Source organism: Aphelocoma coerulescens, chromosome 3 (assembly GCF_041296385.1).
Source record: "Aphelocoma coerulescens isolate FSJ_1873_10779 chromosome 3, UR_Acoe_1.0, whole genome shotgun sequence".
Lineage (NCBI taxonomy): Eukaryota > Metazoa > Chordata > Aves > Passeriformes > Corvidae > Aphelocoma > Aphelocoma coerulescens.
In genome coordinates, this window is record NC_091016.1 from 73,330,839 (window position 1) to 73,345,093 (window position 14,255).

Sequence of the window (14,255 nt, forward strand, 5' to 3'; positions counted from 1 at the left end):
AAAACTCTATGAACTCTGGAACATCATCTGCCAATTTATTGATCTTAACATGCACTGAGTAACAAGTTCCCAGGGAAGAGGAGAGCTGAAACCAATGTGAACATCTCACTTCTCTGTCTACATAAATACAGTTAGTTTAGATTTCTTCAGCAAAAAGCCAACAAAGTCAATTTTTCATTTCCCCAAGTACTCTATACTTCATAGAAAGGCTACTGCACCATTGTGTACCACATGCTTTTCTGTCCTTTTACTCAGAAAAAAGAACTTTGAACACCTCCCTCCGGGACACTGGAATGTTAGCTGATTAAATACAAAAGAAGAAGAGTTAAAAAAAATTTTTAATTTGTTTGATCTGCATTCCAAAACAATTCAAATATTTTCCATTTACTGTAAAAAAAAAAAAAAAAAGGAGAGGCAAGTGTTCCAGAAATTTAATGCCAAGTTTAACCTGTTTTCACTATACAGCACAAGTACACCAATTTGATAGCATAATGTTTTGGTTTTTTTCTTGTTTTTTATAAAAAACATCCCCCCCCCCCAAAAAAAAAAAAAAATTATTAACCTTTCATGCCAGAAATGTGCATTTTAGCTATGATCAATTATGGGCAGGACATTAATCCATCCAGCAGAAGTAACATCTGGACAGAAGTCAGGTAAACTCTACGCTTTCTCATAGTGACGAACAGCAACCACATCACCGAAGGTGAGAGTCTGCAAGTCCAAGGAAAAGACAGACATGTTAGAGGCTGGACGATTTTCTATAATGGTTTAACACATTATGAAGTCCATACTGGATCAAGGTTGGTTTACATTATTTAATTTATAGAAAAACAAATAGATCTAGATTATTAACACTTTAAATGAACAAGAAGCCAAGCCTTAGTTATGGTTCCCATAAGAAATGATACTTTTTCCTTGCTGCTCTCACACCCAAGAAACACATAATGCACATTTACAAGGAGGCTGTTAAAAATTAAATTAAATTTACTGTTTAATTCTTTTAAATATAGCATTATTTTAATACAGACTTAACACTTATTTTCCCAAAGCTTATCCCACTAAGATGTGCAGTCTAAAATTCCAAGGCCTCTATACTATTATGCATAGGTATAAACTCTAGGAGAACCTCATCTTAAAAAAATGCATTCTGTACCCTGTGTAGCTAGAACTACCAAATACTCTAGACACTGCAGTTGTGCAGAACACCAACTACAGTGTGCATTCTGGAGGTATTTCCTGAAGTAGAACAGGGCACCTCACTGTATTCCAATTACAAAAGACAAGATTTTCTGTATTTGTGTGATTTGTGCATAGCTGCTTCAAAAAGCAAAGCATGTGTTTTCCCTTGAAAAACTTGTCACATTGTGTTTCACTATGTTTTAAAGTTTGTATTATTTGCAAGTCTTCATCCACACAGATACTTTCTGAAGTATTTAGGAAACAAAATAACTGGTCTTCTCCAACAAACAAGTCTGATGGATTAGTATAGCTAAACACATTTTTGAAACCTACATCTGTGTGCCATGAGAAGTGCTATCCTGTGTAGTAACTTACAACATTTATTCACCCCATACTCTTGTTTCTAAAAAGTCAGGAAAAGCAGGTGAATTTAAACTCAGACTTTTCTCCACACAGTTTATCATCGTTTTTAATAAGATAGGAGGGCTAAAACCTTTATTATTAAACATGAAAATGCTATTAGCTATATTGTAATTTTATTTTCATAGGAAACTACTTGTTCTGTGTAATTAAATACTATTTATGTGTGCATACATAAAACAAGTTTTTAAAGAAGTCTAAATTGCCACTGGCAACAGATAATTTTCTATATAATCAACAACTTTGTATCATTACAAGCTCACCAGGACTTTTTTTCTTGGGTATTTACACAGAAGTCTAGAAAGAACACATATACTCTGGAAATCCACAGCCTAGCCTGCCTAAAGCCACTAACAATTTTTTAATTGTCAGTAAAACAATACACAAAGCAAAACAAAATAAATATTTGAAGAGTCTCTGCTAGCTTTCCCCACCAATTAGTTTAACGATTTGTGTCTAAGTCACACTGTTCACAAAGCTTGAGATAAGGGTAAGTTGGGAGTGTTTGCGGTGCATGCAAATGCTCAGTGTGCTTTATACTTACCATTACCATTTTGCCATCCTTTATTTCTCTCACAAAGTTTGTCTCTTTGCCATCCCATTTCTGTATGTGCACTAGCTTCTCTCCATCCAGGGTCACAACTGACTGTGAGATACCAAGAAAAACAAAGACATGCCTTTATTTTGGGTACTTGGGATTCTGCTCACACATTCAGCATGCACTGTTCTATTGAATTCTCTTCTACAGATGGATGTGGATCTAGAATGATAAAGTAGTCCCAGCCATTTTAAAGCCAAGGCTATGAATCATCCTCGTTTTAAGCATGAAATCCACACAATTCTTGTTTGTGTCAAAGGATGAAAAAGTTGTTTCCTTTGAGTTCTAGTCTCACAAGATCCCACTTCAGATGTGCCTTGGAATAATATTTGATGTTAAGCTCCCAAAGGTTATACCTCAAAAGAGGCATCTGACTATTTTGACTGCGAAAAGTTATGCCAGATGATATTTGGCTTGTGAGACAAGCAACTAACACAATCAGTTGACACTGGAAGGCAGACAGGGAGCTGGCAACGTGATACACTCAGAAAAGGCATGGTGTAAGCGGGCAGGGCAAGCAAGGCTCAATCTTGCCTTTTTTTTTTTTTTTTTTTTTCCTCCTGTCCTTTGCAGTGCTCTAAAACTAGTAGCATCAGAAGTTACATTTTTTCCTTTGACTGTACCAAAGGCAGAGCCTGGGGGCGGGGTAGGAAGAAAAAGAGAGGCAACTGCAGCCCCAGAGTTCACTTACTTTGCAGTTTCTATCGTCGGGGGTAGTTTCATCAAATTCCTCTCCAAGTTTAAAGCTGATCTCTGTGTTTTTGAAAGTGCTTTGAGTTCTGATCACTACTTTGTCCCCCTCGCTGCTGATAATCACAGTGGGTTTAGTCACATTCCCCACCTGCCGTGTTGCAAACCCCACTCCTAGACCATTCAAGGGAAAAGAGAAATCCATAAAAATGGGAGTTTTTGCTTTTTTTTCTAGATATCGAGGTACAGAGATCTTTTACCCCGCTCTACAGCTGCGGGCTATCCCTGTGAAACGCTGCCGTCTGCTTCTCTGGTGCCCTTGTACCGCGAGTATCCACTGCTACTGTCCGCCCAGCTGTAGCTCCGCGCCCTCCCTCGCCGCCGAGCACGGCAGCACCGCACTCCGCCCGCGGTCACACGCACGGCCGCGATCGCTTCTGCTGCTCAGAGTTTCAATTCCTTATCACTCCAGCATAATGATTTCTTTTTTGCGTGTTTGTTTCAAACTTATCCGCAGGCAGCACGTGCTCGTTTTTCACACGCTTCCCTTAGCCCGGGGACATTTCCCGGAACCTGTCCCACACAAACACACCCGACCGCCCAGGTGAATGGTCCGCATAGAATTAGCTCTACGGATAAGAAGCACAGCCGCCACAACCACCCCCTCCATCACCACCACTGCTGCCAGCGTCTCACCTACACCTCTGGCAATGGGGGAGAGCCTTTTCAATTTTTTTTTTTTTTTTTGATGGTGCAAAATTGCAAGGTTTCCTAAGGTGCCGCCACCCGGCCGTACCTACCCAGTGCCTTCATATACTCGTCGAAGTTGTGGCTGTCCACCAACTTCCAGGTGGCGCAGAAAGCCTCGACCATGGCGGCCGGCTACGTGTTCCAAGCGCGGTGCCGGTGGTGGCAAGAGCACCGGTGCCGTCGCGCCGCCCCGCATTTAAAGCCGGCGCCCGGCGGGGGGCCGGAGGCGGGGGTGGCCGCGGCCCGCCCCCGAGGGCCGCCGCCGAGACGCCCGCACCGTCGGGGGAGGGCGCTCCCGCCGGCGGGGAGGGGGCGCCGGGTGCCCGGCCGGGAGCCGGCAGGACGTGAAGGGGGCAGGGAGGGGGGGTGCCTCCGCCTGCCGCGCCGCTCCTCCCCTGAGCCGCCCCGGGGGCACCCCCGCCCGCCCGCCCGCCTCGCTGCTAAATGAGCGTGCGGGCAAAACGAGAAGCGGGAACCCAACGCGAAAGGCTACTGAGTGAAAACACACGATCGTAACGCTACTGCAGGACACCACCTCCAAAAGTTTTCCCAAGAAGATTTTCAAGCCCATTTTGATCCTGGCCAAGTGCAGATCCCTTTACCCACAATGGCATGTGTATGGACGCTGTCTGAACTTGGTATTTGCTGTCACTGGCTCGAAACAGCATCTTGGCTCCACAACTGTTAGCATTTGGAGAATTAAGAATGAAGAAAAAGGAAAAGAGCTTAAAACTCTTTCTTTTCCTTTCTCTCTCTTTTTTTTTTTTTCTTTTTTTTTTTTTTCCCTGCAAGAGAGAGAATGTCTTCCTTCTAGTTATCCTTTGAAATTTGTTGAAGGCATTAGGGGTCACCTTGTCTCATTTTGAGTGCTTTTCAAAAAGCAGCCTGTCTCTGTGGGACATCCCACGGTGTCAGCTTTTCCTGACTTATGGCTTGGATGAATTCCAGAATAGTGAATCTAGCACTTCAGCTCTTGCAACAAAACTCAGGGACTAAGTGAAAGAGAATTTACGTGATTTAGGAACAAAACCTCAACAATTTTCTACCTAGTTCAGCCATACAAAATATAAATAATTATGAATATTTTCTAATGTTTTTTAATTAGTTTTTGACCATCATTTGTATTTCTTTCAGGCTCTTCTAGTATGGCACATTCTTTGGGTGTAGGGTAAGTGATGTTTTTGATGGGAAATTAATTTAAACATGCCAGGTTGGATGGGGCTTTGAGCAGCCTGGACTAGTGGAACAGTCCCTGACCATGGCAGGGGGCTTGGAACTGGATGATCCCTTCCAACCCTTCCAACAGATTTTGTTTGCAGTATCCCTGGAGCCCCTGTTTATTATTCTGGTGCAGATGTGTGCACAGAGCCTGGGAGAGCTCATGCTGTCTGTGCTCGTTGGGGCTTGTTGTATACAACCGGTCTCATGGACTTTGTGATATAAAACTCCTGAAAATGATTCAGTGCCACCACTGCTGGCTGGACTCCACAAGGACACTTCTGCCTTGCACCTTATTCCAGACAGTGCTGCAGCCTGGGCATTTGGGAGGCAGACATTTCAGGATGCTTCCTAATTTAAGCAGTCATACCTAAACTGATGGGACAGCTCTGTTCTGTGAGGATTTCTCAATGTATTTAACTAAAACAAGTATCTAGAGTGATGACCCTCCCTTAAGGGGAAGGAAGCACATAAGAATTTCTTAAGAAAAATACATTCTTTAACACTGTGCATCATGCTTCAAATATAAAATAGGTTCTGCTAAAATGTTCACATTCCTTCTTAAGTGGAAAGGTTGCCAAAGTCTTTACATCATGTTTTATGATGGTGAGATCCCACCTGTCTGTGTTAGTGATGATTTGGGACCAGCATAAATCAACAGTAGGAAATGTTACATTATTGACTCCTTTTTAGGGTGACAAGCCACAGTTCAAAATGTTTTCCACAGCATCTTATGCCCTGTGTTTGATTGTGGACTCTTATGCAAGTGTTATGCTAACATCAAAAACTAGTACAAGTCATCTTGATTACATAAATGCTTCACTATGGCTGAAACAGAGATCACAGTGTGAAATACACTGACCTGGTGTGCATTTTAGGTTGCTGCACAAGAGATCAGCTTGGAGTTTCTTTTGTACTGTCAGCAGTTGGATGGGTTTAAAAGACTGTACTCCCATGATGAACAGTATCTCTGCAGATTCTGAACACCCAGGGATTCATTCTCCTTTACACTAAACCTTTTACACTAAACCCTTTACACCACATGAGCAGTGTGAGTAGGCACACTTGCATTCCCTGTACAAGGCCTGCTTGAAAGATGAAAATTCTGCAGCAAGATATCCCTGTCTAATGAGTAATCTTTGCTTCCAAAGGCCATTGGGTGAGACTGTTCTAACCTTCAGCCTTCAAATACAGGACACACAACCTGCTTTTGGCTACCTTTTTCCCCCATCCATGTTATATCCCTGCTTCACATGCCCTCAGACACTCAGAGAATGAGGCTGTCAGCCTCATTCAGTCTTCAATCTGTACTTGAAAGAACAAAAATTACTTCTTCAGGAAAAAGGAAAACAAAAAGGGTGTGGGGGTATTGGGGAGGAAGGGAGCACCACAGGATGGTCACCGGGCTGCTCTGGTAGAACCTCTGACCATGAGGTTCTGTCATGTGTGGATTCCCCTCGTAATCTATGTCAGGAACTGCTGAACATCTAATCACTGTAGCCAGTCACTAAAGGCTTTGTGCCTGGCTGTAGAAAAGTAGGGAAATTAGTGAAGCTAATATTTGATGCAAGTTTATCTGTCCTTTTGCTCTGTCCCTCTCTGGATCTAATGCAGGTGGGCACTCTTGCTTCACCAATTCAGTTACATCTCTGTCCTTTCACCATCTTTGTAGTACAATAGCCAGGAATACTATGTTAAGGGGATACTATGTTATAAGACCTTCAGATAACGTAGTGATGACAGCATTATTCAAACATTTCTGGCAATGAAGGTCCTGGAACTGCAGAGCATCTTGTACCCATATGTGCAACAAAGGGCAGCAGTGATACCAGGGCCTAACTCCCCTGGTACAAAAGCAGATGTAGGCATTCAGAGGCCTTTTAGGTATTGAATTCCATCGAAGCCAACATGATTCAAGGTCCTAACTCACTTAGACATTTCTTTAAACTCTTAGCATTATGAAACATGTAGTGGGCTACTTTTGAATTAAGGAAACTGAAAATAATGTGCAGATGAAAGGAAAAGTTTCCTCCATTTTATAGGGTATTTTCCTCCATTTTATAGGGTATTTTCAGCAAATGTGAAGCTTGTTTGAAGCCCTGCTGTGAATCTCTGTGCAGCTTTGTTCTCAGTGTAATACAGAAACGAACAGAGCTGAGTAGCTGTTGTGTCAGACGGGATGATGTTACTTCAGGGCTGAGTGTGATTTGGTTTTTGGTGCTGCAGAAAAATCTAATGTCAAACAGGGCAGTAGAGAGTTCTTAACTAAAATTATCTCATATGTCCTCTAGTTGTCTGAAAGATTTGCTGATCCCACTAATAAAAATAAACCATCTCAGTGCTGTTGATGAATCACAGAAAATATCTAGGTTTATTTATTCTATCAACGGATAGCTCATTAGAAATCCCAGGTTCAACAAGAGATAAATGCCTCCTGGAGAAGACACCCAGTTATGCAGCTGCACAAGCAAGTGGTGACAGAATGGCCCCAGGTACAAAGCATCTGTATGAATCCAGTTCTGTACTGCATAAATGCAGTATGGGAAGGGCTTTGCTGGAGCTTTGGACCAGATGATAGGCGATGTGCAAGGTAATGCAGGCAGGAGCAGGAAAGACATGTTTATACCATATCCTTTCTAAGAGCATGACGTATCTTAGGCACCACTTAGGAACATGTTCAGCAGGTTTCCTGCCACTGTAAAGCTCAAGCAAAATAATGCCAGGACAGGCTAACATTAGACACAAGTCATGTTAAGGTCTAATTCTGGTGTTGGTTGCTAATTGATGAAAATGAAGTAGTCTGTGATCATGCATTTCATTCTTGTAGACTCTCTCTTATGTTACAAATTGGTGTGACATGAGATTAGGAGGGTCTTGGAAAGTAAATACCCACTAATACCTCATTATGAACTATTAGACATATATTTGGATTGGTTTAAGCTGGGAGGACAGCTGGTCGACAATGATTTAAAGTAAGCAAATGCAATGAAATATCTCCAGGATGTTCTCTGCTTCTAAAAGGCATTTGGGAGGTTGTTATCTCTTGTTTAATATTACTGTATCACTTACATTTAGATGACTCAAGACAGACACTCTCCTCAAAGAATTAGCCTGCATTAAAGCCAGCCACCTTCCTGGCTCCTAATTTAATTTATTGAAGATGCAGTTACTTTGTGTCATTAGGCCTTTGTTATTTTTTGTCTCTGCTTTCTTTTGCATTTAAGAGTAGAAAAACTATTTAAAAGCCTTTAAAATGTAACAGAAATGTGTGATACTGGGTGTCACTTACAATAGCTGTCTAGTTACTGTAAAATCAATACAAGAAATCAGCTTCCCAGGCTTACAATTTCAGCATGGGCAAAGGTAAGGAAGAAAGAAACAAAATCGTATAAATAAGCAACCTGACTATTTCAGGGGTAATAATGACTCAGAGGAATTTGGAAGGCATATGAATACTGTGGACATACTACATTAAAATAATTCTTACTAGGAGGAATGGAAAAATAGCCCACAGGTTTAAGGAGATTAGATGACTTGCATTTGACTTGTTGCAGGGGATTCTGAGAGACGTATAAATTTGGTGTTCAGGGCAGACTACTGAGAATATTAGTGGAACAGAGAGACCCTCTGTATTATGGGTCCAAGGACTCTGTATTATAGCAAAGGAGGGAATGATTTTATCATCATCAGTATAAATTTTACAGTGTCAAAGGTACAAGTTTAACTTGTCATATGTCATAAATATATTCTCTTTCTGTAGCCCTAGAATATGCCATGGAGGCTGTCAAATACATAAAAAAGTATGTCTATTTGGAATTCAGTATAATAAATCTCAAGCTAATAAATCCCAAGGTAAATCCTTTAGCAAAACAAAAGACAACTGTGCCATCTGCAAGGCTGGATTTAAGAAATTTTTGGAATGGCTCAATGTACCTTCATTCAGTTTGTCCATACCAAAGCATTCAATTTTCTACAATATCCTGAAATTACTCTCAGTACCAGCTGGGATTTAGGCAAAAAGTAAAATCAGGTTTATATGGCTGAATTTCAAATCTAAGAAAACAACCAGTGAATTTTGAAAACAGATGAAAAGTTAAAACTCAGTTCATTAACTACCTGCATTTGGATATTCCTAAGGTCTTCCTCTGTTCCACTGAGCTATGGACTGACAGGACACAGTCAGAGCCTGTTGGAGCCAGATGTGATCTCCCAGCCACACTCCTCTGGGTTTGTGTCCTCTAAATCAGAATCTCTCACCTGGAGCAAGCCATTTCCTCAGAAGTTCTAAAGAGCACTGTTAGTGCATCCAGAGAAATATATGGATTCCACAGTCTTGATAAATAATTTAATTAGGTTATCAATTTATGGGCCTGTCATGGATGAACAAATGCCTGACACAGATCAGGTATTTGAAATGTAACCTCCTGCTGGCTGACCTAGCTGGAATTACATACCTAACTTGATTCATTCAAGAGTGCAACCATATCCCTGCTTTACATGTTGATTTGTGACCAAGCACTGAGTAATTTCTCAGTTTTCATGAGTCTAAATACATGCACATCCTGGAACACAAAATTTTAGAGCAATTTTAAGCATTGCAGGGTTAAGATAGCTCATAACTAGCTTTAAATAAGGACTAGTACCAAGACAAACTTGGGGAAAGTTTGGTCACACTGGATGTTTGGAGACAATCCCAGAGAAACAGTGGTCTCTTCAGTTTGGTACACAAAACTCCAGTGACTGAAAGTTAAACCTACAGAAGTTTATACTAAAAATGAAGTGCATACTAGCTGCGAGGAGACTTAACCCTTTGGCCGACTTTCAAACTGCCTTACAAGACTTTTCATCCCTGCAAATTGTGAACTATGCTAACAACCACAGCTATTGGACATGATGCAGGAAGTAATTCAGAGAAGTTCTGTATCCTGGATTATGCAAGAAATCACATGAGATGGTCACAATAGACAAGTCTATACCAGGAAACTTAAAAACACATCCTACTTGCTAAGTGTGGGTTTGTACTTTGCCAAATCCAGAGTCTATTATGGGAAAAGACACAGATATACACAGAAAGGAAAACCGCCATGTAGGCCCTGCCTAGATAATCATGGCACTCACTTTGTGGACTGCACTGCACTAAGTGCCAGTGAGGAGGTATAGATACAGCCACCATTCCTTTAATTCTACACATTCATGTGTACATGTTTCAAAAGACTTTTCCCTCAGTGTGGCAACAGTAAACATAAACCAGACCCTCTATTGTCAAAATCATTAACTAATCTCATAATATTTAAACAAGGCTTCTAATAGCATCTTCTTCCAGACCTTTGAAACTTTCCTGGGTGGTTGATCAGCCTTGCACCTAGAGCTCAAAACATCCAGAGTCCAGAGCCAGTCAAGGGTGCAGGAGCAGGCCAACTTCCTCGCACCATGACTGGCTCAGCTGTTCTGATCAAAGAAGGGCTATGGAGAGGAAGCATGGTGCAACTTTCATGTTTTTAACTCCATCTCATTGTCTTTTGTCTTCCCTCCCTTAAATATACTCCTTCTTATATTCCAACATTTCATATCATCCTTTATAAATTTACCTAGAAGTTTCTAGTCACAACAGCCAATGTTAAAAAAAAAAAAAAAAAGAAAAAAAAAAAAAAAAGATGCAAAGTTCAAAGGCTGTCTTAAAAAAGATGCCCGGAAGAAACTTATTTCAGCACTCTTTTAGATTGCAACACCACCTCTACTTGTATAACGACATGCTATTTTTTCCCACAGAAGCTTTCCCTCTCTCCGTGTTTGAGACAAGGGCTGTTCTGTGCCTGGCTCAAAGGTCTCTCATGAGTCTGTCTGATAAAGGAACATTTACCCAGTACTTCCTGGGAGGAACAGCAATGAGTTGTCATTCTACCATCTTATTTTAGCAAGTACAGAAGCAATTAAAGAGATTCATTTCTTGTATTGGGCGTTGAAAGCACTCACGGTGGATGTTGAGCTTAACGAGGTGTGAGTGAAGCAAGGGGTGAGCACTGAAGAAAGTAAAGGAACAGATGGAGGTGAGCTTTGAACGGAATTAGACGGCAAATCAAGAGAGAAGGAAGGAACGGGGTGGGAATGGGTTGTTGAGCCCGCTTGCCCTGGTTGGGAAGCCGCGGGAGTTGCAGCGCCCAGGGCCCGTGCGGGGGGAGCCGCCGCGGCGGCCGCTGGAACCGAGGCCGCGCCAGGGCAAGGGCGCCCTCTGCCGCCACCGCTCGGCGCCTGTGGGGAGCCCCGTCCTGCGTTCCGCAGCGCTGCCACAGCCCCCGCTCTTCCTCACGCCAGCGATCATCCCGGAGGAGACCCGAACTCCGCCGTGCCCGGGCAGCTGGGGGCCGGGGGGCGGACAGGGGCTCGGCTGTGAGGAAGGCGAGGGCTCGGCTGTGTGCCTGGCGCGGGCTCGGGCGCCATCTTGTGCCCGCCGGAAGGGAGGTGCCGGCTGCCGGCTGCGAAGCCCATCCCTCGGGAAAAGGTGCTCCTGCGCTCTTGGGAAACCGAGCCCGTTACTGGAAAACTGCTTCTCTAGTACTGCTGGGCGTTAGCAGCACTTCACATACTCCTTCTTTTTATGTTTACTCTGCTCATGTATCATTGACAAACACGCCCAAACAGTCTGGAAATAAAAGCACAGTAGCCCCTGCACAGTAGGATCAAGCCAGTCTCTCACAGATTGGCTTTTCCATACATTGTATGATAAGCACTGGATTTACAGCATCAATCATTGCACAGCAGAGTCCCAGGAATAAAACACTGGTAGTGATCGTCCAAATCCTCACATGAGGGCCCTTTACATTGCAAGCAATTATTATATCTACGTTTAAGATAGAAAAGCCCTCAGCACACAGGTAACCCCTGCCCCCGCCCCCTCCCCCCCCAACAAGCAAACAGCACACAAACAACAAAAAATCCCCACAACATATTCCATCAAATGTAAGTCTTGCACTAAAATCCAGAGATCTGGCATCGGGATGTGGCACATTGCCAAGATGAAGTGATGGCCTTCAGGCTTTCTGTTGCTTTCAGCCATTGGGATACAAACTGGTCCCCACTGGGCTGAAGAGGGAAATGAACCAAGATAGTCAAGTAGGAGTTCTCAGCAGTCATTGCTAATTGCTAGCCAAAGTAGAACAGCTTCAGGTTGAGAAGATGAAACACAATTATCACTAAAAAAGGTCCAAACAGTAATCTGTGGTGGAATTTGCGCCCAAGCCCAAATCACAGAGTGGGCACCTAAAGCAGGGTAGGCTGGAAGCCAGACTTGGACACCTGCTTTATAATAAGAGTTTACGGTTTGAAACACAAGATGCCTCCTGTTTGCAATCACACGGACTTCTGTGTACAGAGACACCAAGGTTCTGGGCCCATAGAAAAACTCCTGAAGTGAATGTGTCGGATCAGCTAGAGACATTTTGCCTCTGACCAGCCCAGTTTGCAGCTGGGTTTGAGACATCTTAAACCTCTCTCCCTCCGCTGCCTTGCACAGCCTACCTGGCAGGCTGAAGATCCCACTAGATGGCAGGACAGTTTAAGCCTTTGCTATTTCTACTTGAGAGCAAGTGCCCTGGGACCCTGGTGCGCTCAGCCTCACTGGTCTGTGCTGTCTGGACCCGGGGGAATCCACACTCACCACCATCTGGGGCTTATGCTCACTGAACACACCAGTGGAGAAATCCATGGAGAAGTCTTTGTTCAATTCTGTTTCATAGGCTTTATCACACACAGAACACTAGCAGACAGAAGAGAGGAATATGAACTAATATTAATTTGCTAAATCTTGAAGTATTCCTCTTTATGTTCATGGTACATAAAGGATATTTAGCCTACTAATGGTAGTAGGTAAAGTGGTTGTAGTGGTAAAGTGCAGTTTAAACCTCTTATAGCCACTGCTCTTGTAATTTTTAAGTAACCAAGTGCAATTATAAATTCTTAATGACATCTGGAAAACATCAAGGCAAATATTCTATATATTCAAAACACCTAAATTGTTTAATATATGTGCAATAAAATTACAAGGGTACTTCCTGCCTTTTTTTTTTTTTTTTTTTTTGCATGCTGAGTGGGTAAGAATGAATAATTGCTTCATTATGTTCTAAAATATGGAGACAACAAAGTTACCTTTTTATTTAGTACTAATATGAAATTCTTTGCTTTATGAAAGCCCAGGATAGTGCTGTAAGATGATCAAAAAGGTGCTATTACCTGTACCAAACTTGCTGGAATGGAAATTGTGATTAATGCATTATAATACCAGATTAGCCTTAATAGAAGTTTGCTGCTGTCATTTATCAAGGTAATTAAGTATGTACCTAATTTTAGGCACCTAAGTAGTTCTATTGACTCCTGTGAAACCTGTCTGCATTTACAGTTAAGCATGTTTTAAAATAACCCTGCTGATTCAGGGCCATAACTCGTGGCCACGTGAGTCAAGAGAATACACTGTTATCTAGTATCCATTAGTTGAGCTAAGGGGAGGGTGGTACAGCCTGGATAATGGTTGAAACTGGATCAACTCGCTCAGTGACAAATATATTCAGAAGCACTTCATTTGCTCTTTACAGGCCCAGCCAAAGTTTAGCAGCACTGTTACCTGTCTTCAGTATGCTAACAAGGAAATGAACCAGAGCTTCCCCAACTTTAGCTGTGCTTAAGACACACTCTGCCCAAGTCCCAGAGTACTGGACTGCATGGCACAGAGCCTCCCAGACAGGCCTAAAGGGGTGAGTTCCCATCTGCCTGAGTCAAGAAAAATGCACCACTAATAACCTCTGCTCCAAAGACCACAGTTTATACGGTACAATGTCTCCCACACCAGTCAGTTTGTGCATCAGTTTATACTGGTCAGAAATATGCATCTGGCTCACAAATGGAGAAATCTGGTAAAATTCGGGCATACTTAAATACTCCTACTGCTACAACTAACTACAAAAGAGCTCTTTCATGCAGTCTAGACTAATAATTGTTTAGACACAAACTGAACATGCACGTGGCAAAGAAGCATTTCTGTGTTTGTAACTTGGTTAATTTGCAACTAGATAATACACATATAACATATTACAGATCTTTTAAAAATGTTCGCCCTGGTTTTAATTTAATTGCATTTTAAACCTTAGTTTTTACTACTGCATTTTTCTAAATTTTCTGTTAAATTTCATCTTTCTATGCAACATATTTTCAACGACAAGTTCATACAGCTCAAGTACAAATAAACACCAGAGTGCTTACAGTAAATTGCCCAGGGTGTTGAGCATTCTTGACTAGTTGTAAACTATACATTTGTGAGCAGTTAATACCATTTATGTATACAGCTATAGGTTGGTTTTTTTATATAGAAATTAGCACATGAATAATTTGTAAGTTCAGCTGGTTCATAATT

General features: G+C 42.1%; 1 protein-coding gene across 1 annotated transcript; it reads right to left on the reverse strand.

Moving 5' to 3' along the window:
* Positions 1–320: 320 nt before the first annotated feature.
* FABP7 (fatty acid binding protein 7) lies at positions 321–3,920 on the reverse strand. The gene is made up of 4 exons (XM_069010869.1): positions 3,688–3,920; positions 2,889–3,061; positions 2,144–2,245; positions 321–711 (listed from the first exon to the last, which is right to left on the reverse strand). Exons 1-4 carry the CDS (start codon positions 3,758–3,760, stop codon positions 661–663), a joined length of 399 nt encoding a protein of 132 aa, XP_068866970.1. The 5' UTR covers positions 3,761–3,920; the 3' UTR covers positions 321–660.
* Between the last annotated feature and the right edge of the window lie 10,335 nt (positions 3,921–14,255).